At 38.6% G+C, this 22,630-nt stretch overlaps 1 protein-coding gene across 2 annotated transcripts in view; it reads left to right on the forward strand.

Annotated features, from left to right (window-relative positions):
• The window catches only part of TG (thyroglobulin), a 167,409-nt gene that overhangs the window by 29,282 nt on the left and 115,497 nt on the right, over positions 1 to 22,630 (forward strand). For both annotated transcript variants that reach the window (XM_080582061.1, XM_080582060.1), the window contains 9 exons: positions 367 to 444; positions 806 to 918; positions 1,628 to 1,739; positions 3,850 to 4,050; positions 7,775 to 7,984; positions 10,205 to 10,359; positions 10,791 to 10,947; positions 15,358 to 15,582; positions 20,799 to 20,948. In XM_080582061.1, coding sequence (XP_080438187.1) covers positions 367 to 444; positions 806 to 918; positions 1,628 to 1,739; positions 3,850 to 4,050; positions 7,775 to 7,984; positions 10,205 to 10,359; positions 10,791 to 10,947; positions 15,358 to 15,582; positions 20,799 to 20,948 — 1,401 coding nt within the window. The remainder of the gene's footprint in view (positions 1 to 366; positions 445 to 805; positions 919 to 1,627; positions 1,740 to 3,849; positions 4,051 to 7,774; positions 7,985 to 10,204; positions 10,360 to 10,790; positions 10,948 to 15,357; positions 15,583 to 20,798; positions 20,949 to 22,630) is intronic.

Here is a 22,630-nt window from a genome sequence, read left to right on the forward strand (position 1 = left end):
AGTAGTGGTCCTAAGAGGTCATTTTGGGGGCTGGAAATTTTCATGCTTCTGTTAATGACCAGGGCAATGAGACAGAAAACACTCTCAGCAAATTTGTGAATTATACCAAATTGTTGGGAATAGGTGATACAGCGCATAACAGGGCTTGCAATGGAGGATTCTCACCAGAGCTGCTACTTTTCCATTTACACCACCACTCCGAAGTATGGTCTACTTATCTCTGGAAATGAGAGTTATCTGTCTTAGACTTACTGACCACTTTCTGTAGTGATGCAGGGGATCAAAATCCTCCAAGAATGCAACAAAGTTAACTAGGAATACTGCAATACAACATCTACAATAAGTCTGTTTTTCTTCCCTGGGCAGGCCATTGCTGGTGTGTGGATGAAAGAGGACATTATGTTATGGATTCCTTGGTCTCGCGCTCAGCAGAACTTCCAAAATGTCAGTTGTTTTTTCTTCTTAAATGTCTGTACTCACTTGTTCTTAAAAAAAAATAATATTGAAAACTCTAGTAAGATACGCAAGAAACAAGTCTTGTTTTTAACCACTGCAGGAAAAGAACAAAGAGCCTTTTATGCTTGTTTTGCTCAAGTTTTTGTTTCAGTTTTTATGAATTCAGCTTGCATGATTTGGGAATGTACCCTCTGCTGTTGTTACCAAATATCAATCAGGTGTTCCCTGCCTGATGCTCAAGCAAAGCCTCAAGTAGATTTGAGAGGGAGATAGATGTACCCCTTTCTCTAGGTTAGCTTTGAGAACTCTATTTTAATATATGTGTATGTTTTTTTTTTTTCTCTTACAGGCCAGACGTCATGTCAGAGATCTCGAGCCAATGCCTTAATTTCCAGCTGGAGACAGAGTGGCTCAAAAATGGATGCCTCTGCAGCATATCTGTTTGTCCCCTACTGCCTTGAGGTAATTTAGCATGGATGAAGGAAGAAGAAACAAAACTTTCCTGGTTTTGCTGACACCATGCTAAAGGCCCATAGAATTTCAGTCTACGTTCACTAAGCATCCCCTGTGCATTCTTATTAACCTGACAGAAAAGGGTTAGACAAAACAAAAAGGGGGCTATGCCCTCCATAAAGCAGAGTTTAAACAGTTCTGAGATGAAGACCAGGAACAGAAAGGAGCAGCAAGCTCTGTTCCTGCCTGCACTTCCTTCCTACAAGGTGGAACTGGTTAGAACTTACACAGGGCTGAATTTAAAAGGCACAACTTAATTAACTGGCATTTGGGAGACTTTTGCTTTCTGAGCTATGAAATGATGTGAGGATGAGAGGGAGATGGATACGGGTATCCCAAAATGGGGTCTATGATATTTGAAACATGGTAGTGAGCAGGGTAGAGCCCTGAGATGAGCAAGGAACAAACACTTCAAATCAAGGTTATACCAGAACTTCATTTTAGTGGGCTTTCAGTCTACATACTCTCTCTCAGGGCATGGTTTCAGTCTTATACTAGGTAACCTATATTTTAATATTTCATTTTTCTCGTTAACATGTATTATAATGGACAAATGTGTATATAATAAATATTTTAAACACGCTTTTGAGATATGGATTTCTGAGTGTTGCTGTTAATATTGATTGCTATGCAGTGACATGTAATTGATTTTTCTTAGACAGGAGAATATGCTGTGCTACAGAGATCCTACACAGACATTTGGTGCATAGATCCTGTGTCAGGAGAAGTATTTCAGCGTGGCAGCATAGATTCAGATGGCAATCCTGAGTGTGAGTAATGCTTTACCTGAAGCGTGTTGTGGCAGTAGTAACATCTCAGAATCATAGAATGGCTTGGGTTGGAAGGGACCTTAAAGGTCATCTAACACCAATCCCCCTGCCATAGGAAGGGATGTCATCCCCTAGACCAGGTTGCACAGGGCCCCATCCAGCCTGGCCTCGAACACCTCCAGGGATGGGGCATCCACAGCTTCTCTGGGCAGCCTGTGCCAGTGCCTCACCACTGTCTGAGTGAAGAGTTTCCTTCTAACATCTGATCTAAATCTCCCCTCTTTTAGTTTAAAACCATTCCCCCTTGTCCTACCATTATCTGCCTGAGTAAAAAGCAAAATGGAATGATGCACATGAAAACATGGTTGGACTTATGGTTTAACTTTTCAGTGACAAGTGCAAGCACATACCTTTGAAAAGCTAGCTGAAAATAATTACTCTTTACTTTCACAACACCAGAAACAAAGTCTACACAAAGTGATGAGCAAGCTGTTTTCCCTTCTTTTTCATGCCACGAAAATTCTTTGGGCTCATGGATGAGTTTTCAGGGTGATTTCTGAGCTGTAGGAACTGATCCACTTGCAGTAAGGGAGTCAGAGAAGCACAGAATCATTCAGGTTGGAAAAGACCTCTGAGATCATCTAGTTCAACCTCTAACCTAGCACTGACAAGCAGTACTGACTTGGTGGTATGAATTAAGTTCTGGGACCTAAATTAATTAATTTTTAAGAACATATGTCTCCCTTCAACTGACAGAGACAGACATTGCTGAAGAAAGCATTTAGGAAAACAAGCTCTTGTGCCTAAAGCTAGACTTTGAGGAGCTACTGAGTGAGACAGGTAACTGTTACAGGAAGCCGGGCAGAACTATTTGAAGCCTGAAACAGAATGTGGACATTTTACACAGTCCACAACTGTTCTGTGGAATGTGATTAAATCTATATTATCTTTATATTGCCTTCAAATAAAGACAGAGCACTGTTGAGGTGTCATCAGAGATGGGTCCTCCAAAAGGTTGAAGAATTCCTGCTTATAGAAATTGAGGTGCCCAAATGAAGCTAATGCCCTGGCTCTGCTTTTTCTGAGCAGTACAGGCAGCTCAAGAGCCTGCAGTGCTCATTTCTTCACTTCTTCAGATAGGATAACAAGTTTAGATGGTGCCTTGGTCTGACCCAGCAAGTCTGCTGTCCTCTTCTTATTGATGGCCTAATGACACGAGTCTGGCAAAGACATGCAGCAGACCTGATGGGGGATAAGTAACTGCACGTTCACTGAGGAATTAACAAGTACATTGGTTCCCTGAATCACCACGCAATTTTAAAAGCTTACTCCAGCACTTGTGGATGAACAAAATTAGTAAATACTAACTTCATTGCAAGCTGGGGTTGAACTTTTTGGATCTTCTTGTGTGTGGATAGTTCCTCAAGCAGGTGACCCTGTCTTTTTTGTTTGTGGGAAACCATAAATATTGCTGGTTTGTGTGATTTTGCATATGTATAGGGTTGTGTTCTAAAGTTACTAAACTGGGACGTTTGGACTATTTTAAAATGGTAAATAATTATAGTATTACTATATTTCAAATGACCTTGCTCAAAAATTCTTAATAAACAGAATGCTTATTTTATTTTATTTTGTTTAAATTCAAAACATGAGCTTCTAAGTGATGCACTGTCAAATTTATGGCAAGAAAGGATGTTAATGCAAAATAAATCAATATTGCATCTTGTAGTTTTTCCACCATTTTCTCGGTGCAAATTCATATATCATGCACTTTAGTCTTTACAAAAACAAAAACAAACCAAACCAAAAACAAACAAACAAACAAAAAAGCATGTTTCCTAGTGGAACTAAAATTTCACACATTTCTGTAATGATACACATTAACTGTGATTTTGTGTCCCCTTATATTTTTATTTTTAGTAGTGCTAAAAGCACTATTGTTGAAGTGTCTAGGACAATTCTGTATTGTAGTACAGAATAGTTTAGAAATTAACTACTATCCTAAACAGAACAGAATCGTCCTAAATTATTACTATAATTCATTTTTTTTCAGATTATCAGTTTGTTGCCTTCTGTTCTGCATCTTGCAATGATTTTCCTCTCTTTAAAGGTCCTAGTTTCTGTAATATGTTGAAGTCCAAAACCAGTTTACGAGAGGCTGGTAAAGGCTACATCCCACAGTGTGAAGGGGACAAGGGGATGTTCTCACCCGTGCAGTGCAGCCAGGATGAAGAAAGCTGCTGGTGTGTGTTTGACAATGGAGAAGAGGTGCCTGGGACACGAGTAAGCGGAGGAAGACCTGCATGTGAAAGTGAGTTGATGCTTGAGGCATTTTGCTTCCGTGCAAGTTCAGGTCTGGAACTAGACTCAGATCCTAACTTTTTCCAGTATTTAGTTGTATTTAAGCTTCTTTGTTCAGACCGTTATATTTTTGCTGTTAGTATGATTATTTTTGTATTATAGCAGATTTCAGACCTATCTGGGCATGATGTCCCATTTTATTCAAGTACTTTGTCATGGAGAAGGAGAAGGGTCTAGATCTTTGACATTTCCTTGTTCATTAAATTGGGTAAATCAAAGGGCTGTTAAACTTAGCTAAAAGTACACCTGAACAGTTTGCTGCAAACTTGAACCTGTTCCAGTGTGAGCTGGCTCTGGGATTAAAAGCCATTCAACTGACTAAAATAAAATTTAAAAAATGTATGCTTCTGCCATTCCTACTCTTGGCTAGTGGTCAGAATTGTGAAATGGATGTGCCAAAACACTACATATTCACAGAGTATTTCCTGTGTTATGAGAGCTGCAGAGTACTGGATTTCACTCATGGTTTCCAGTGAGATGTCCAAATGGCAGACATTTGGATAACTTTTATTTCCAATGGTCTTTATATATCTCCCCATCACTGAAGTGAAGCAGAACAAATGAAATTTTCTACAAGGCCATGCTCCAAAGTGCAATGATTAATTGAAACTGAAGATGTAAAAAGAAAACCTTCAAGAGCCAGTGCCTGCAGGACACCACTGTTTCCATAGTTCTTACATTTTTTTAAATGAGAGCTGTTGGTAGATTTAGGAAAATGAGGCCACATAATAAGAAATTGCTTAGGTTTCTTTTTGTGATTATGCTATATAATGAGCAAAATGTGCATCTCAAGCTGATGGTGTCAGCCTGACAGGCTGTAAAGCATTTTAATCAATTAGATAACTCCTCAGCCAATTTGGAAACAGCCTACAACATCATTTTCTTTGAACTTTCTTGTACGAAGAGACAATTTTGAGGATAGGATTGTTTGAGAAGCCACAACGAGATCACAGGGTTATGTCTGCCCCATACAGTGTGGTGTTATGTGGAGGTGCCCAACCAAGCTCCGAAGAAATGAGCTCCAGAGCTAGGGCAGTACAGCCACGTGCAGCTTTCTAGCTCTTCGGAGAAACAGAGTTTATTAGTCCAACAAATGCAGTGCTGCTGCCATCCTGCCTTCAGATTAAGGGCTAGGACTTCTGTGAGACACTGGACTGTGTAGTAGTTATTTACCAATTTGTTTGGACCAGGTGGAGGAAATCAACATGATGCATGGCATTCCGTAGAGCAGACTGACTTCCTGATAAACTCTGAAAGTGAACAGAGAAAAGTGGAAGAGCTTGTAGTATGCCAGAGAAAAGTCAGAATTAATTTTAAATGCGAGTCGTTCATATCTTCTCATCTTCACAAAAGCTCATTTTTTTGGATTTCCTCCTAAATTCCAAAGGATTCTTATGAAATACGATTTAAAGAAGGTGTAGGCGTACACTGTGATAGGGCCCTCAGATGATTTTGCAGTCTGTTTGCACATTTGCTGTTTCTTGGGATCCTGTAATGCTGTAGTTTTCCTAGAGGAAATAGTGACTGAATGATTAACGACATTCATTGTTTAAAAGACTGGACTGAGAGAGAGAGATACCTGCTTCAAAAATGTAGTGGAAACTTGGCTTTATTGGGAAACATTTGTTATTTTGTGCATAGATATACCACTGAAATAATCTTTAATGATTTTTCTGGATTTTGAAAAAGCAGTGGAACTTCTTCATGCTAAACAACTTAGTTACAGGAGAAAAATAAAGAAGAAAAAGTTATTTTCCCCTCAGTTTGTCCATCCTCATCCTGGGAACTACTAATAATTGTTCAGAAAAAAGAAAAGGGAGTATTATTTCACTGTCTTGGATATCTTATCAGCAAAAGAAGCTGTTGTGGTGGGAGAATACAATAAACTTCTCCTGCAACATCTGAAGAGACAGCTGTAAACTGCAAGTAATAACTTCAGAGTGCCCAGTGTTTGCAATGAGGTTTTCATTAGATTAATCATTTCCATCAGAGATAGAATCCAAGCTCTTCTAGTTGACAGGCACCAGGGAGCTGATGCCAAGTATCCTAGCAGTCCCCACACGCACCTCCCATCCTCAGGCCCACTTTCCACAGCTCTGAGTGGAGACAGAGAGGAGACAGCCTTTAGAGAAAGTACTTTCCTTTAGGAAATCTTTAGAAACACCTGTGAAAGAAGTGCCAATATTCAACTTGATTCTGGTTCATTCCTGCAGGACCAAGAAATTGAGTCAGAAAGAAAAGAATGGAAAAATGATGCAGGCTTGATAATGATAATAAGGAAGGTGATAACTGTAGAGGGATAAATGAACAAAATACCAGTTGTCTTGACTGGTTGGTGAGGGATCTGAACTGAAAACTGTGAACTAAACCAGAAAACCATCCATCCCCCATATGTGTTTGGTGGGCTGTCTTTTCTTAGTTTACGCACCACCTCTTATTGAGCCAGGCAGTACAAGACCTAAGCAGCATATGACTGAGACTGGATTTGCCTTGCTGGGTTTAGAAAAAAAAATGGTGTTAGAGTAATAAGGAGATCACGGACTGATTAATATTTATTCATTATTAATTTTGAATAAGAAGATAATAGCATTTTCGTGTAATGGATGTAGTTTGCATTGGTCAGGATAAGTATTACTATCTTTTACAAAGATATCCTTTAGTCCCAAAATCTCTGGAGGTTTATTAACACTTCATATTCGTAAAGGAAGGATGACAGGTTTCCAACTTTACTAAGAAAAAAAAAAAAGTAAAAAGACTGGATGTAGAGTCAAGGAGTGAAAAGGAAGAACATAGAGTCCCCATTTACAGAGTTATTACAAAAATAATAGTCCTACAGCAACTAGGGAGGTTGGGACAGATCTGGGCATTGTTGTTTGGAAAATGATCTACATATACACAAAATAAATGAATTTTAGGATATGAGAACTTTATTTCTTTATTTTGAATTGAGGTAGTCATTTTTATTTCTTTATGTTTTGTAGTTCTGGAACTGAGAAGTATGCTTAAGTATTACTAGATATATTCAGGAAGTAGGTTGGGATCTGGCTAATGTTGAACAAAGCAGTTGGTTTGCACTTGTTAGTAGGAGTTAACAATTATGGTAGTTAGCCTATAGTTCGTTATAGTGGGCTAGCAGGTTTGAAATGACTGTGTTGATACAGAATGGGTTGATAGGGTAGATTTCGCACTCTAATTCCAAAGCTGTGCATCACAGCTAGGGATCTGCTGGGTCACCACCAGAAACATCCTGGTGCTATTGAAGGCACCATAATCATGAGTTCTTGATCTTGAAACTCCACTCTAAAGAAAACCGAGATTTTTTTTGGCCCTGCCTGTTTCTACTGGATATCTTTCGTGAAGGTTGATGGTAAGAACCCTTCTTATCATTTCCTGCTTAAATCTATTTATAACTGTTTAAAACTTATTTGTTCTTATAAACCATGCATGTATCTTTCTGTACCCAGTGCATTACCCATCAAAATCAGTACAAGTCTTTTCATCAGTATTAGTAAACCAGACCAGGCTGACGTCAAATCAGATCTAAGTTGATATGTGTGAGAAATGCACAGGGTGCTGTCTAGGTTATCTTGGTTGATATGAGGGTTATGAGGACATTTTCCTACAAGTGTTTCACAGTAAGCTGCTAACATATCTATTTCCTCCCCTGCCTAAAGGTCCCCAGTGTGCTCTGCCATTTGGTGCCTCATCTATTCTCAACGGAGCTGTGATTTGCGAAAAGGTTTCTGAGCAAACGTCAGGCGTTCAGCAGTGCCGGCTGGTGTGTCGCCAAGGCTTCCGCAGCGCTTACTCCAGCACGTCGTTTCAGTGCGATTTGCTGCAGCATCGATGGGTCCCAGCTGCCCCTCTCTACCAGGCCTGCCAAAGTACGTCTGGGCTGCCACGGGTTGGGAAGGGCACGGAGCAATGTAAATGGGTGTTCAAAAATCCTCTTTCATCATGGAGCTATATTGTGAGTTACAGTGATAGGACACAGTTATATGGGAGTTTCTAAATTAAGGTGCAGTAGATTAGTCCTGTCTTCTGCCATCTTCATCGCTGCCTTTTGACTGGCTATGCCAGAAACAGTCCTGTTTTTCTGTAACAGCATAGTTATAAATATTCAATCTATATGCAGATTTTCCTTTGCAAGTTAAAAGACGCTGGCACCATGAAGTGATTCTGATGGAAACACTTAGCCCTTGAGGAACAGATGAGCACCAGATGTTTGAATTTGGCAGAACCTGAATGTTTATTTGCATAATCATGTCACTGTTACTTCTGCATCTTTCTGTAGCAGTCTGTTCTTTAGGATTAATCTCTCTGTTAGATGACTTGCAGCATTTTTAAAACCATTTTTCTTTCAATAAAAACAAAACAAAACAAACACATCCTTTTAAATCTTGGAAGAATCAGTTGTCTAATCAGAATGCGTGTAATTGAGTTTTAATGTCAGCCTTTTCAATTATTTCAAACAGAGATACGTTCCATTCAATACAGCATATCATAACACTGCCTGACTTTGAGAAATGCAGGTCTTGATGTCAAGTTTGCAACAGATCTTCATCTCCAGAATGGGCTACACGTGTTTTCTAGAAACTCCTGTATTGACACATCTCTACTCGTACCCAAGGTCTCCTGTTCTCAATGTAAACAATTTTAAACTTTGAATTTCAGATTGAGGCTTTTGTTTGCCCTTAAACACGTTTGGTATGTTTTTGTACCATATTATGAGGTAATTTTCATGCTTTCCTGTTATGCCCAAATAACTGTTTATAAGGCCAGAGGGGAGTGTGTGGCAACCTAATACAAGCTTCTGTTTAATGCAAGCTAAGAGACTTCCCTCAGCAATTTGTCTTTGAAATAGAGAAGGAAAAAAAAATACATCTGATGGTCATTCAATGAACATCACAATAATGGAGAATTCACCACACCACTTAGCAATTTGTTCCAATGGATAATTACCCACACTCTTAAAAACCTTATTTCCTGTTCCTTATGTGTACACTTAGAGATTGTGGTTAAGTCAGCTCTTAATTACTCTATGATAAACTAAACAGATAAAGGGCTTTGTGCCTTTCAGGAGGAAGCAGGCTTTTGTGTCCTTTGGTCCTCCCTACCACTCTCCTTGGACTTTCTTCAGACTTTTCCACACTCATTTTGGGAGCAAGGGACTGGGAACTGTGCTCCAGCAACCATGCTTGTGTGTAATGCCGTGAGCTCTGTAGAGCTAGGGAGTGAGGGAGTGCTCTGCCACTTCTCCAGGCTGCTGGATAAGCTGTGCTGAATCTGAGAGAACAAAGTCTCCAAGACATCTGTGATCAGCATAATTCAGAAAAGAAATGTTCACTTTTTTTTTGTTTTGTTTTGTTTTCTCCTCCTGTCTAAGAACTGTTTTGATAAATTTCCATTTTGAGATTGATGACTTCACGGGTCTCTCAATGGTCTGTGTGATTTGAGTCACTCTGGTTTGCTCTCAAAAAATGAGAAAGCCCTTGTTAGTTGTCCATGTCAAAGCCGTTATTCTGCAGTCAAATTTATTCTCTCCCAAAGCTTGATTCCAAGTTAATTTAACAGGCTAGGTTTCTGAAAGCCCATTTGAATTAGTATTAATTGCTGTAACCATTCATTTTCTTTTTAAATAGAAGTCCTGTATCAGCTCTTTCCTGATTTAGGCTGAGAGAAATGAAGGTTGACAGAACAATAATTCCTGTTTTTCTGTTTCTTTTCTGATTATTGGCATAATGCCAGCTTTCATCTAGTTCTCTGGACATTCGTATCTGCCAAGGCTTGTAAAAAGTCATCAAGAGTGGTCAAAATCTTTCCTTATCCTTCTGTGAGTTAGTGCTCCAGTGTAAAATATATCTTTATTATTATATAACTACATAATCTGGACTTTTTCTGTAGCGCACAAAATATTTATCAAGCACTCTTTCTGCTTATTATTCACTGTGGACAACTCCATTGTTTTCACCTAGTAAAGGGGAGATGTTATTGATGAAAGATCAAAATGCAAATCAATGTCATCTTTTCCTCAAAGCAACTTCAAAAGTCAGTTTCTACGTTAAATAGTGAGGCTAATAAATGCCCTTCTATTTATTTTTTAGAGCTCCAATTATTTCAGACAGTCCAAGCTCAAACACACTTTCAACTACTGCTACCTCCTCAGAAGACTTGTAGTTCTGACTACTCTGGATTACTCGAGGCATTCCAGATACTTATTTTAGATGAGTTGAAGGCTCGTGGTTTCTGTCACCTCCAGGTAATTTCAGTTCTTTATCCTTTGTTATTCAATAAATAAATAAATGTTGAGACATAGAGTAGAACTTTGCATCTTTGAAAGAGGGGGAAGAGCTGAAAATACTATGAAATCTCTTATATGGATGACTAGGAAAATAGGATGTTTAGACTCACTGCCCGTGTCGACGGATCAGTTTAATTGTAGCCATAGAAGTCATATCACATCAGCCCAATACTTATTAAAATACGTTTTGATGGAAGTGAACATTCTGACTCTTCTTATAGTGAGTAAATAACCTGCTAAAATTATATTCTTCTAATTCTATTTCTGTTCTTACTGTCCCTTTTGAAAATGTTGCCTTGAGCATAGCACAGTGCAAATGAGCATGGAAAGACATGATTAGAAGGCTCTAAGTTTGACTAACCTTAATTTCATTTAATTTTGAATTCAAGGTAGATGCATTTGGAAATACTGTCTCAGTTCCTGTCTGTGACAATTCCTCTGTCTATGTTGAATGTCTGAGTGCGGACCGCCTGGGAGTGAATGTCACGTGGAGGACTCAGCTGGAAAACATCCCAGCAACTTCTCTCCCTGACTTACATTATATTGGTAAGTTTATCTCTGATGTTTCTGTGAATCAAGCCTGCTTTGCTTCCTAACTGTTTGGTTTCCCCCTGTCTGCTCTTGGGAGGCACTAAAAAGGCAGTGCAAATGCTCACTGACAGGGTCTTTCTTTATAACACTGGAGGTGTGTTTCTGAACCTTTGGTGTTATATTTTTCAGGCTGTGACTGCAGTGTGAAAAGCAGATATAATTGAGTATTGCTTTCAGATAGCACTGCCTCTCCCAGCTTCTTTAACTGTCACTGAAAAATACTTTATCTGTCAGCAGCTGAACTGTCCTGGAAGTTAATTTCCAGTGGGCAGATTGTGTTACTTATTGCATTGTACTCAGAGAAGCACAATTGACATATTGCCAAAAAGATAAGTAATTTCTTCAAAATGTGGTTTTCTTGGTTTGGTTCCTTTTCTTTTTCTTTTTATTACATTACCTTTGACACTAAAGAATTACCTTTACCTTGTAAGTCCTAGAGCAAAGATGCAGAGTCCATAGACAGGTAGATCTTCACTGTGGTTTAAAATGAGTTAGCGACAGTGTAAAGAACTTTCAAAAGAGTCGGAATTTCCCTTTAAAATAAAAGAAGTAAAAGACACATCCGAAGTTGAAATGTCCTCTATGCCAGCTTTTCTCTAGTTATACAGCTTTGCAATGATGTTCCCAGCTCTAAATATAAATAACTCTGCTTGCACATGTTCTTCCCTCTAATTTTGAGGCAAGGAGAGTTGTGCCATACAGCCTGATCAGAACCAAGTTCAAAAGTCTTCAGGACCTGAACAGAGTGTGCAGTGGTCGTGTGGTTCCTGGCTATAGTGTCTGTTTGTGTTTACTTCCATTCAGTTGTACCAGATCATAAAGAAAACATGGATATTAAGTGGTTTGTAGAAGGTGGATCAAAGTGCAAGTTTTTCTGGGTTTATATAGCAGTTTACTTCTGAAACCATTCTGCATTGAGGACGTTGCATTTTTGACCCTCTCCACACTATAATTTTCCCATAGTATTTAAAATTGCTTTTCAGGGAATGACTGTATGGTTTCAGAAGAGGTAGTATAAGTCTAGTCTGGGGAGATCAGACAACTGTAAACACACTGTCTGTATACTCTTGGCACCATCAACTTCCATTACCTTTTAAAACAGCTTTGGGTCTTTCTGTTTGAGTTATTGTCTGCATCATCATTGGTGTATGTGCGCAATGAGTGAGTAAATTTGCTCTCTCAATTGAAAATCTGCATTATTAAAATTGCTTAGATCTTTTCCTAGCTTCTCTATGGATAAAGGATAAATCTTGTGTGTGTGTGTGTGTTTTATTTTCCCCCGTGAAGAAGCTGAGAAAAAATTACTAATTGCTAAACAGAAGCACAGCATGCATGTGTTCCCAGTGAAGAACCTTAAATCTAAATAATTCATGACTTCTTCGTTACATTTTTTTTCTCACAGATCTTTTCATGTATTAAATTCTGAGGTTATGGAAATCCCTTCCTGAGGGATCTTATGCTATTTGGCTTGATAGCTTAGACCTCAGTTCTAAAAAAAATTGAGGAGGACTTACAGCAATTTCTCTCTTTTCTGTTCAACAAACAAAAATCCTAATGATAATAAAAGTGAACTTTTGCTGGATGAACATAAAGTAAACAGTTTCTATCAGTGAGATTAGAGGAAATCAATCCCTGTCCCTTATACTGCCAAAATTTTAAGCTTTTTTTTTTTTTCCCCTCTATGTATTCTTTAAAGATTTTTTTTTTTTTGTTCCCTCTCTTTGTTCTGGTCTGCCACTTTCTCATTTGGCCAATATGAACTCTAGGTAACTGTGATCCTTTTCCAGTTAAAATCATTATTTGTTCAAATGGGAGTAAACCTTAAATCAGACTTCTTCCCACTGCACAACAGAGGATGTACCTATGCAGGACATTTCTGTATGAGAAAAGATGTATTGTCATCATGGAAGTCCAAGTCCCTAAAGGTTTACCAGGCTCTGAAGAAATGCTTAGTAAGGACTTCCAATAAATCTAACATATGAGACGCTTAGTAGTTTAAAATGCCAAAATGGTGCAGCAAAGCGGGAACAAAACCAGGGAAGCACTGCCATGTTTACAGCATGCTGAAGGTCCCAGGAAGCTTTTCACGGACTAGAAGCCAGGTCCCATGTCAGCCAGGAAGCGTGGCCAGGCTGGCCAGCCTTGCTGGAAGGGCTGAACCAAGGCAGCTGTGCTGCACCTGGGTCCCAGCTCAGGACTTCTCCTTTCCTGGCTCTGGATGATATGTGTACAATGTCACCAGCTAGTCTGTGGCTGGGATGTCTGGCATGGTGCTGGATTGCTCTCTCCTGAGAACAATTCCAAGACTTACCTGTCTGCTTGCTGCGTATGAACACGTTTACTGTAGTTAAACACTTGTTTATATATTGTGCCTGCAATGGACACCATATAGACATAGACATATAATAGGACCCTCACAGGAGGGTCACGTTTAGTGATAGTCTTAAGAATATTTTAACACAGGGAAATATTCTTAACTAAAGGAACTTCATTTCCTTCAGTGAGTTCTTTCTGGCTTGACTCTTTGCTTCTTTCCTACACATGAATTCCCTCCAGCTGTCATTTCTAGGTTATTTTTGCTTTTTTTACAGCTAGTTACTAGAAAATTCAGAGGGGTATTTCCTTGAATAAAAGGCTAATCTACTTATTCCTGCTTCCACTTACGAGACAATTTCTGGTAAAACCTTTGCAAATAGTTACAGGTTATGTGGTAATCTCCAATTACTTCCTCAGGAGCTAAGTATCGTTTTGGCCTGGGATTGAACAAAATAGAATGCTCTTTTGTTGATTGTATTATGTACCAGTGCAGCAGAAGGGTAAGTTGCTTAAAGCTGAAGGAAACAGAGAACAGAGAACACGAGGACACAGATGTCTGCTTTTACACAAGATCTGTTCGCTTCTTTAGCCCATAAGTGTAAAAGCCTCAAGTTCCTCCTTTGCCAAGAGGGAAACAACACCTGCATGACAGCAAGCAGCTACAGACCAACATTCAGACAGAGAGGGCACCTGCACTGTCAGTGCTAAAAGTCTGGAATGATCTTTCAGAAAAAGCATGGTAGGGCTGTGGTCTGTTCAGCACAGGCTGGTGGGCAGCACTGCATAGTCAGAGCCTGGTACCTAGCTGTGAAATTCTGTCCTCACTCTGAGAAGTGAGAAGCTGCCCACGGGCTTCAGAGCAAAGTTGGGAAACTTGCCACGTGAGAGCGCAGCAGTATGCTCATCTATTTGCCTTGGACACATCAGTCACAGCATAAATAAGCTTTGTGCAGTGTGCGAGGTGTAACATTCCTCGCATTCTCTTTACGTATTTAACATCCTCCCTGTGAAAATTCAACATCCAAGGTCATCGGTGTGCTTGCAAAACCCAAAGTACGTAGCGTGCAGGGCTTCCCATTTGCTGGGTTACTGGGCTGTACATCACCTGTAGCTACAGGAGGTCCTCAGAAACATAGAACATTTAGTTCTATGCTATAAAGCCTCCAGGGATAAACAGAACATGATAACAAACAAAATCCTCTGGGAATACTGTTTCTTGTAGCATTTCTTGTGCAGCCAAACTGGGGAATTTGCTCTTTCTCTAATGCTGGAAACTGTCCTGGAGCAAATCATCAGAGAGAGAAACTGCCTAGGCAGCTGGGGACATAGAAAGTAGGAAAGGTCCTCACTATTTTCCAGCTTTAAACACCAGCTTCAGCAACTGTGGATAGTTGGGTATGTTGAATTTCAGTAGTGTCACAGAAGCTGGTTATTATGTTATTACAGATGCCTTCAAAACCAAATATATAAAATGCTAAACAAGAAGTCAGTGATACACACTGAAACAACAGGAACAAATCTGAATATCAGACAATCCATCTGCTAAGTGTTTTTAACACAAAAATCATATTTTGTTCTTCAATGCTTTAATTTTTGAATTTGCTATTTTTTGTTTGCACCCATAGCTGGGGAGTTGGACTTAAATGTTCTTTTAAGGTCCCTTCCAATCCAAACCATTCCATGATTCTATAAGCCTGTCGAAGTTCAAGAAGCATTTGGACAACGCTCTCAATGGCTTGATTTTTGTGTGGTCCTGTGTGGAGTCAGGAGTTGGACTCGATGATCCTCATGGGTCCCATGAATCCATGAACTTGGGATATTCTGTGATTCTACGATTGTTTCTTTAGCACCCTCCACATATGCTAAGATTAGTAGTTTAATCTCATAGGCACTATACAGATTCGTTCTCATCCATTGTTTGTTAACATGCTTGTATTTTGTATTTGTATCCACCTATGTTTTTAATTTAAACTTCACCAATCTTTATGTTGTTGTCCATTTCCCTATTAGGAATCTCACATTATTTTGCTGTATTATTTCTCCCTTTAGAAAAAACAATTGTTGGAGAAAATCTCATTGGAGCATTTATTAAAGAGATTGAGGATGGTGGATTTCAGCTGTATTTGGACTCCAAGCAATTCCTAGCAGATTCGTTCATTGATTTTCCTCGGGATGAAGAATTTGATCTGTCCCCGAGCGTGCAGCTAGGATGTAGAAGTGGTTTTCGAAGAACTTCAACTCCTGGGAAAACCACCCCAAATGCACGAGGATGTGGTATGCCTCACTTTAGCTTTCCCTTCTTTGATGATGTTAGGAATCAATATAAAGTTAGAAAATGATCAGCGAACTTATGTTTATGTTTAATAGGTGGAAGGCATAAAGCATCTATGTGAGTGAAAAATCTGAGGAGAGATGGGAATTACTGCTTTGCTTTCTGTTCAGTCTTTGCATTGCAGATGGCAATGACATTGAATGGAAGGTTTCACAAACACTTCTTGGGATTTTTTAGACCTGTCTGGTGTTAGAAGGTCTGTCTCTATTGTACATGATACTTGATAAGAAGATTCTGCAAAGATAATGTAGTTAGTACTTCGTATGATGTTACATTACGCAGGGTAGAAACCTAGTTACGAAAGTGTCAAAAGTCCTGAGATTGTCAGTTCTTGGGCCAAGTTTGAGCCAGCTCACATGGAAGCTTTCTCCGTGCTGGCCAACACCCAGACCTGATTTAAATTCTGCCCTCTTTTCATCATCTTTCCTTCTGTTTAGTCTGCTTCCCTGGAATGGGCTGTCTTTCTGTCAACATCCTGCTTGGGGCTGCCAAGCCTGCCTCTTCACAGGATCCCTGGGGCTGTGCCTGGCACTGCTGCGTACAGGTCATGCTGCCAAAAAGCCTTTGCTTTGACAGACCCACTCTTACTTCTATCTACATCAACCCCCTTAGAGTGCAACCCTGGTTGTCCTTGTTGGCCCAATGAGCCTCCAGTGATTCTGTGCATTTCTGATGTCAGTTTGAGATATATTAATTATGTCTGGGGCACAGAAGAGGAATGTGCCAGTTCTACATGTAAGAGCAACAGGTATGGGATAAGTTTTCCCAAACAGGGAGTATTTTCAGATAGGTGAACCTTCAACACTAATCAGTTAGAGATCCCAAGGAAAACTCAAAGCACCTGAAAAGAATTTAGCCCTTTGCCTGGTACAGTGGTTCTCTTCAAGTTAGGAGAGCTTTCAGATGCTCAGCTGATTACAACAGTGAAAATAAATGATTTTCAACTGCTGTCATTAAAGGATCTGAATAATAATGAAAAGAGGAAAGACCTATTCTCTGGCTTAAAAGTATTTCTGCAAACTTAAAACCAACTGTGTTAAGTGCTGGCAGCAATTTAGGGAAACTCAGCTTGAGTTTATCCATGTTTGTAGATTTTGCGGATAGTACATTCATGTACACATCAATGCAGCTAACAGAAAGTGAGCATAAAAACAACTCATATGTTTTCAAACTCCAGTGCAATTGTTGTGGCTGCAATGCTGATGTACCCAAAGTGAAATTACCACTTTGTGCATAAGCCTGTCTGCTTTCCACCAAAAACTTTGTTTGAAGGCTCCTGTGTTGGAGGAAAAGGGTTACAGAGGAGAACCATCATGTAGGAGATCTTATTTTCAAAGCTCAGTGGCACCTTTCTTCAGCTGTAATTTTTATTATTACCTTGTAGGAATGATCTCAGAGAGAACAGCATAAAAAAAAAGTGACAGCGTTATTTTTTCCTACAGAAAATACCACTGAAAATATCTTCCCTTGGTTTCACCATCATATTGTTCTGTTTAACATTATTAAAAGTGAAATAATAGTACCTTATGACTCTAACTTGGTAGCTGGAATACGAACAAGTTGGATTTTTTCTTTTTTTTTTCTTTTTTTTTTTTTTAATTCCCAAACAAGTCATCACTCTTGATTCTTATAGGTTAAAAAGGAGAAGGAGAGAAATGTAATAGTGCAGTGAAGCATTGAAGGTCTTACCTTGCTAACAGCAGGGATATTGGCAAACTTTCTTCTTTGCTATTCAAAATATGTTGTGACTTGAATCCTGACAAAAGATGCTGAGATGGAAACCCCCTAGTCTAAGAACTTGTCTGTGCTCAGCCTCTCTGCCTTTTCTCTTTCCCTTAGGAGAATGAGTATGATATGTGTTGTGGGTTCAGCTGTAGGATTTCTGAGGTGCCTTCTAGGTCCATTGATAGTCCATAGGAGAATGAGTAATTCTGTGGAGTGGTTAAATCATCTTCCCATACATCCCATACATGAATTTTGTGGATTTGCATTAAATGATGTAACGATGTAATTTCTAACTAACGTGAATTTGCTAGAAGAGAAAAACAGTAGCAGATATGAAGGTTGGTGTGTGCTGTGCTCAGTTTGGTAAAACCTTAATTTAGAGACAAGAGTCTGTCCAGGTTAAATGATGAGCTGCTTTGCCTTGTATCAGGTATGGCTTTTTGGACAGGCAAAGACTGAAAACTGGACAGGAGATTTTGTTGGTTTATCTAGTCATTTTCTTTCCTTTAGTTCTGAACACATGCTTTTAAGGCAAGGGCTTCAGAGTGATTAACCCATGAATCGGTTCTGAACTGCTGCAGTTTTCAAGTTGGACTCTTAAGTGTAAATTGTCTGCAGTTTCAGTTCATCTCCATGGTCTGAAACAATTCAGATTTTGGTTATTTTCACATGCCATGCAGAAAAAGATTAACTCCTACTGAGAATCCAGAATATGTAAAAACTTTCAGTTACTTACTAAGATGTACTGTTGTATTAATTTAAGGTATCATTATTTATTAAGCAGAATCCGTCATTTAAGGCAAAAGAACTTGCAGTGAACTGGATCTTTGTGCCAAATATTTCCTGCCAGGGATAGAGGCCTCTAGGAAGCAGCGCATTAATTTGCCTCGTTTGTTAGTTTGTAGACATTTGCATCAGCTAGCTTTAGAGGAAGGCACTCAGTAAAACAGACATAGAAAAGTGGAAAGGAGGAAGTTCCTGCTCCACATGTTGGCAGAGATTTTCTGTTCAAAGATGCCATGATGGACATGCTGTTGAATGCTGTTTTATGTTGTAGGACCGTGGTTTTTAATCTAAACATGGGATTTGAGAATTCTGTTTCTGGTTCCTCTATGATGCTGGTTTTTTGTTTGGTTTAGTTTTATTGTGTGCATTCTGTATGTGTAGATGTATACATAATCTGGTCTTTTATCCTGTCTTGGTCTGTTTCTCTTCTTTTCCTCCCCTCTCCCCCTGTTTATTTCATGAGGAAAAGCTGAAGGCTGTTTCCTTTGTTTTACTATATTTTTTTTATGCTTGTTTCTTTTATTATTTGGAATTCTGGGTAAATTCTATCAGAAGTGCTTTGAGCAGAGCATAACCCAAACCAAATACAATGCTAGATTTATAGCCACGCTGGCAGCTCAAGACTTCATTAGTAATTATATGAATCAAGAATGTGATATTCCAAAAGTTTCCAGTATCTGATGGGAGGAAAGAGTAGTACAAGCATTAGGTAATGATAAGTTGCAACACTTTATAAGCATGCTTAGTGTGAAGCTCATGTGCAGCATCCAGGGATTTATTTTAGGAGATTTTTTTTTTTTTACTATATATATATTTTTTAATTTAAATGCTATTAATTTTATTGTATTATTTTAATTTTATTCTTTTCTTTTCCCCCGTTGTTTTAGGAAAATTAAGTATGGATCCAGTTGTTAGCTCTGAGATTTTGCCTAGGGGCTATTCTCCAGTTTCTTACCTAGTTAAAGCAAATGAAAGCCTGAAAGAGTTGAGCTTGGTGGTTTGTCTGACTTCCAGAGCCAAGCTTAACCTACCCATACTTGTGTTGAGTGTAATGTATAGCTGATGTGACACATGCCTTCAAGAGTTATAGATTCTAGAAAACATGGTTCTCTGCACCATATTTTTTGCTATTCTTTGTGTCCTTTTGTTAACTTAATGTGTGAGACAAAAGGCAATTTTGCTTCCTTAAGGAGAAGGACAGAGGATAGGAGATACAGCTGTTATATTTGCATCATGACTGTAACTACAAAAAGAGGAGGGTGCTTCGAAACGCTTGATTTCTTCCTTTTAAAACTTCAATTGCTTAATTAGTCCCTCTCATTCTTTGTAGTTTGCCTTCAGTTTAGGCATGTATTACTCATTTCATTTTAATTTCTTGTACTGCTGTTTATTTGCAATGCTTATGATCCTTCTTGCATGTGTTGGAAAATGTCTTTAAAATGTATCAGACACGCTTGGGTATTAGGTAATATGCATGAGAAAAGGGAATCCTGCCTCATCCAGGTTTTTTTTTTTTTTTTGGTTCTGTAATGGATTTTAGATATTTTATACCTAGAGCAATTGCCTTGATATCTAGCTGGGAGGAAAATTTCAGTCTCTCTGTAGCCTCATCCTAGACTTTCCCATTGGACCATTTAGAGCAGGTGAAGGAAGATATGATCATTTTTATATTAGCTCTATTTTTAGTCTATTAAAATTTAGGTGCTCCAATAAGTTAAATTAATTTACATTCCAGTGTGCTGGCCAGAGCAGCAATTCATCATATGGGTTGTAGTGGAGATGGCCAATTTTCCATTATGGTTTCTCTCTAAGACAAGCTTAAACTGCTGTCAAGACGTAGGACAAGAACAAACATGAAGTTTTGTACATTGTCAAAGTTCCAAAATATACATTTGATACTGTTTTGAAGGAAATCTATGTCTGGAAAGCAGCTGTGAAATAACAACTAAAGGTATTGTCCTGCAACTGTGTCTGTGAGTCTTCTGCTTTAATGATCATCTGAATGATCTGGATGGAAAGACAGTATTACATGACCTTCCAAAAGACGAAGAGGTTTTTTTGTAATATGTAACAGGTCATCTGGAAATATTATTTCTGATTTGTTCTGAAAATTATATTTTCAGAATAACTGTGTTTGCAGTCTAAGAATATCTTTTTGTTTTGTATTTGAGTTGTCATGTGCACAACTAGTGGCTTTTAATCCAGCCATTATTATTTAGCTTGGAAGCACTTACGAAAAATTTCATTTCCAGGCATTCTGAATGAAAGTGTTACCACGCGGTGAGTCTCTGTATGATGTTCTGGGAATTTATGCTCATTGGAGTCTTCCTGTTTCTGTCTGTAGTGTTTGTAGAAGTTACTCTATTTGTAGCTTGGGTTCCTTCGTTTTCTTTCACAACCCATCCACAAAGTGTATTATCTTACTACAAAAGGATTTGACAGTATTCAGCCATATTCCAGTCATCAGTGAGTTTAATAAATGTTTAAGTGTTTACCTATATTATCCCACTTAGAAATACATATATTTAAAGCTTGAAGTCTTGGCAAGTCCACCAGCCTGATATACACATGGTGTTTGCACACATGGGTGTTCAAAAGCCTGAACTGATTGGATTCCAAAAGAATAATAAAGTTCTTCTCTTTGCAGTTGTTTGTCCTTCAGGCAGTCATTTCCAGAATGGTGAATGCATTCCCTGCCCTCTTGGTTACTACCAGTACCAGACAGGACGTTCCTCTTGTATCAAGTGTCCAACGGGTAAAACTACCAACTCTTATGGGGCATTCAGCATTGATCACTGTAAGTTGAGCTAATTTTGTCCTTGTTCTTTGTATTCTGCCTTGGAATAAATAATGGATTTTTCATCTGTAAATTAAAAAAAAAAAAAACTTTTTTTTTTTTTTAATATGAATATGATCCCTTCTGCATATATTTGAAGACATTTTTCAAGGACAGAACAAACTAACTGGTGTTCTGACCCAAAATGCATGAAAAATGAGTGGTCAATCTCATTCAGGATGTTGTGGTTCCTTAAAATGTGTTCATTGTCCTGAGGAATGATGTCTGGGTATTCAGTCAGTGAGAAACATCTTGTATAGTTCATTTATTGGCATTTTCATGAAGACTAAAGAAGTTTTGTCCAGCTTTTTCAAGACCCTGGTTTGGTACAAATATTTCTCTGAGCAACTATTAATATGTTCACTAAAGTTGGTGTATTTATTTTAAATTACTTATTTTTGGATGCAGTTCCATAAAGAATATCACTTGTTAAGCCCATGGATAAAAACAAAAAGTAAGTAGTAAGAATGGGTTTCATGGTAATATGGGTGAGTACCAGAACTGCTTTGTTTTGTTTCAGTCTATTCTCTTGGGTGAAATATAAATACAGATTTATGTTAATGCACCCTGACATGAATTAGTTTTTGCCTAAAGAAGACATCAGGCTGCATAGTAAATTTTCACTTCCATATCTGTGTTCCTGGTGTAGGTATTGGTCTCAGGTGCTTTATAGTTTACTCCTTAAGTGTAGTTTTCTTTACTGCAAGTGTCTGGAAAAAAGCCAAGCCTCTGCCCGGTGTTCATCTTACCTGTGTGCTGAGTCTCAGCCCTTTGCAAAGGGCTATGTAGTACACATTTAGCTTTCTTTTCTATTTCTTTCTTTGCTGTTGTCATGCAAAACCTGAAAGGTTTACTGAATTAACAGTCAGATTAAAAATAAATAAATAAAATATTGACTCACAAACATACCACAGGAAAATTGGAGAACAGAAGTGTTTTCCTTTCTGCTTATTACCTTATTTTCCTCCCAGATGTTGTGCCTCTGTGGTAAGAATGCCTGAGATGCATGAGAAGTGTTTCCTAAACTATCTTAGCTCTTAGCTCAATATATTGAAGTGAAATAATGCTGATGCTGGCACATTTTGATAAGCCAGACTAATCTCTGGTAGTTCCTTTGTACACAGATAAGCCACACTTGTTTCAGTAGTATCTCCAAAGAACATGGAAGGCATGAAAGTGGTTAACTAAGCCTGCCAGTTTTAGTCCAGTTGGGATCTTCTGCTGCTGCCTTTGATGTTGCTCACATTTCCAGCTTTCTTTCCCTACAAAGCCCAGATACCTGGTTACTGGAAGTTTCTAAATTGTAAACTGTGTTGAAAAGTGGTTAGGAAGATGCTGCTAATTAAAATCAAAGTCCTTCATTCATTAAGAACAGAGAGTGAGGATGATACTTTCCACTGACAGGGAGAATTTTTTATTTCTAGTAGCAGATAAATTGATGTGATGGCTCTTGCGCAGTTTGTCATTACATTTCAGGAATCCTTTGCAACAGACACTGAACAAACCAATATGAAAATACAATTCCTTTTCTGTATTACTTCGTTTTACTTTTGTTTTTTCTTTTCTGTGCTTAGAACAAGGGAGATTGGTTCAATGGCAGAAAATCCTAAAAATGTTTGGAATGTGAATTGCAGTAACAAAAA

The sequence above is a fragment of the Anser brachyrhynchus genome, assembly GCF_964034855.1.
Source record: "Anser brachyrhynchus genome assembly, chromosome: 2".
NCBI classification, from domain to species: domain Eukaryota; kingdom Metazoa; phylum Chordata; class Aves; order Anseriformes; family Anatidae; genus Anser; species Anser brachyrhynchus.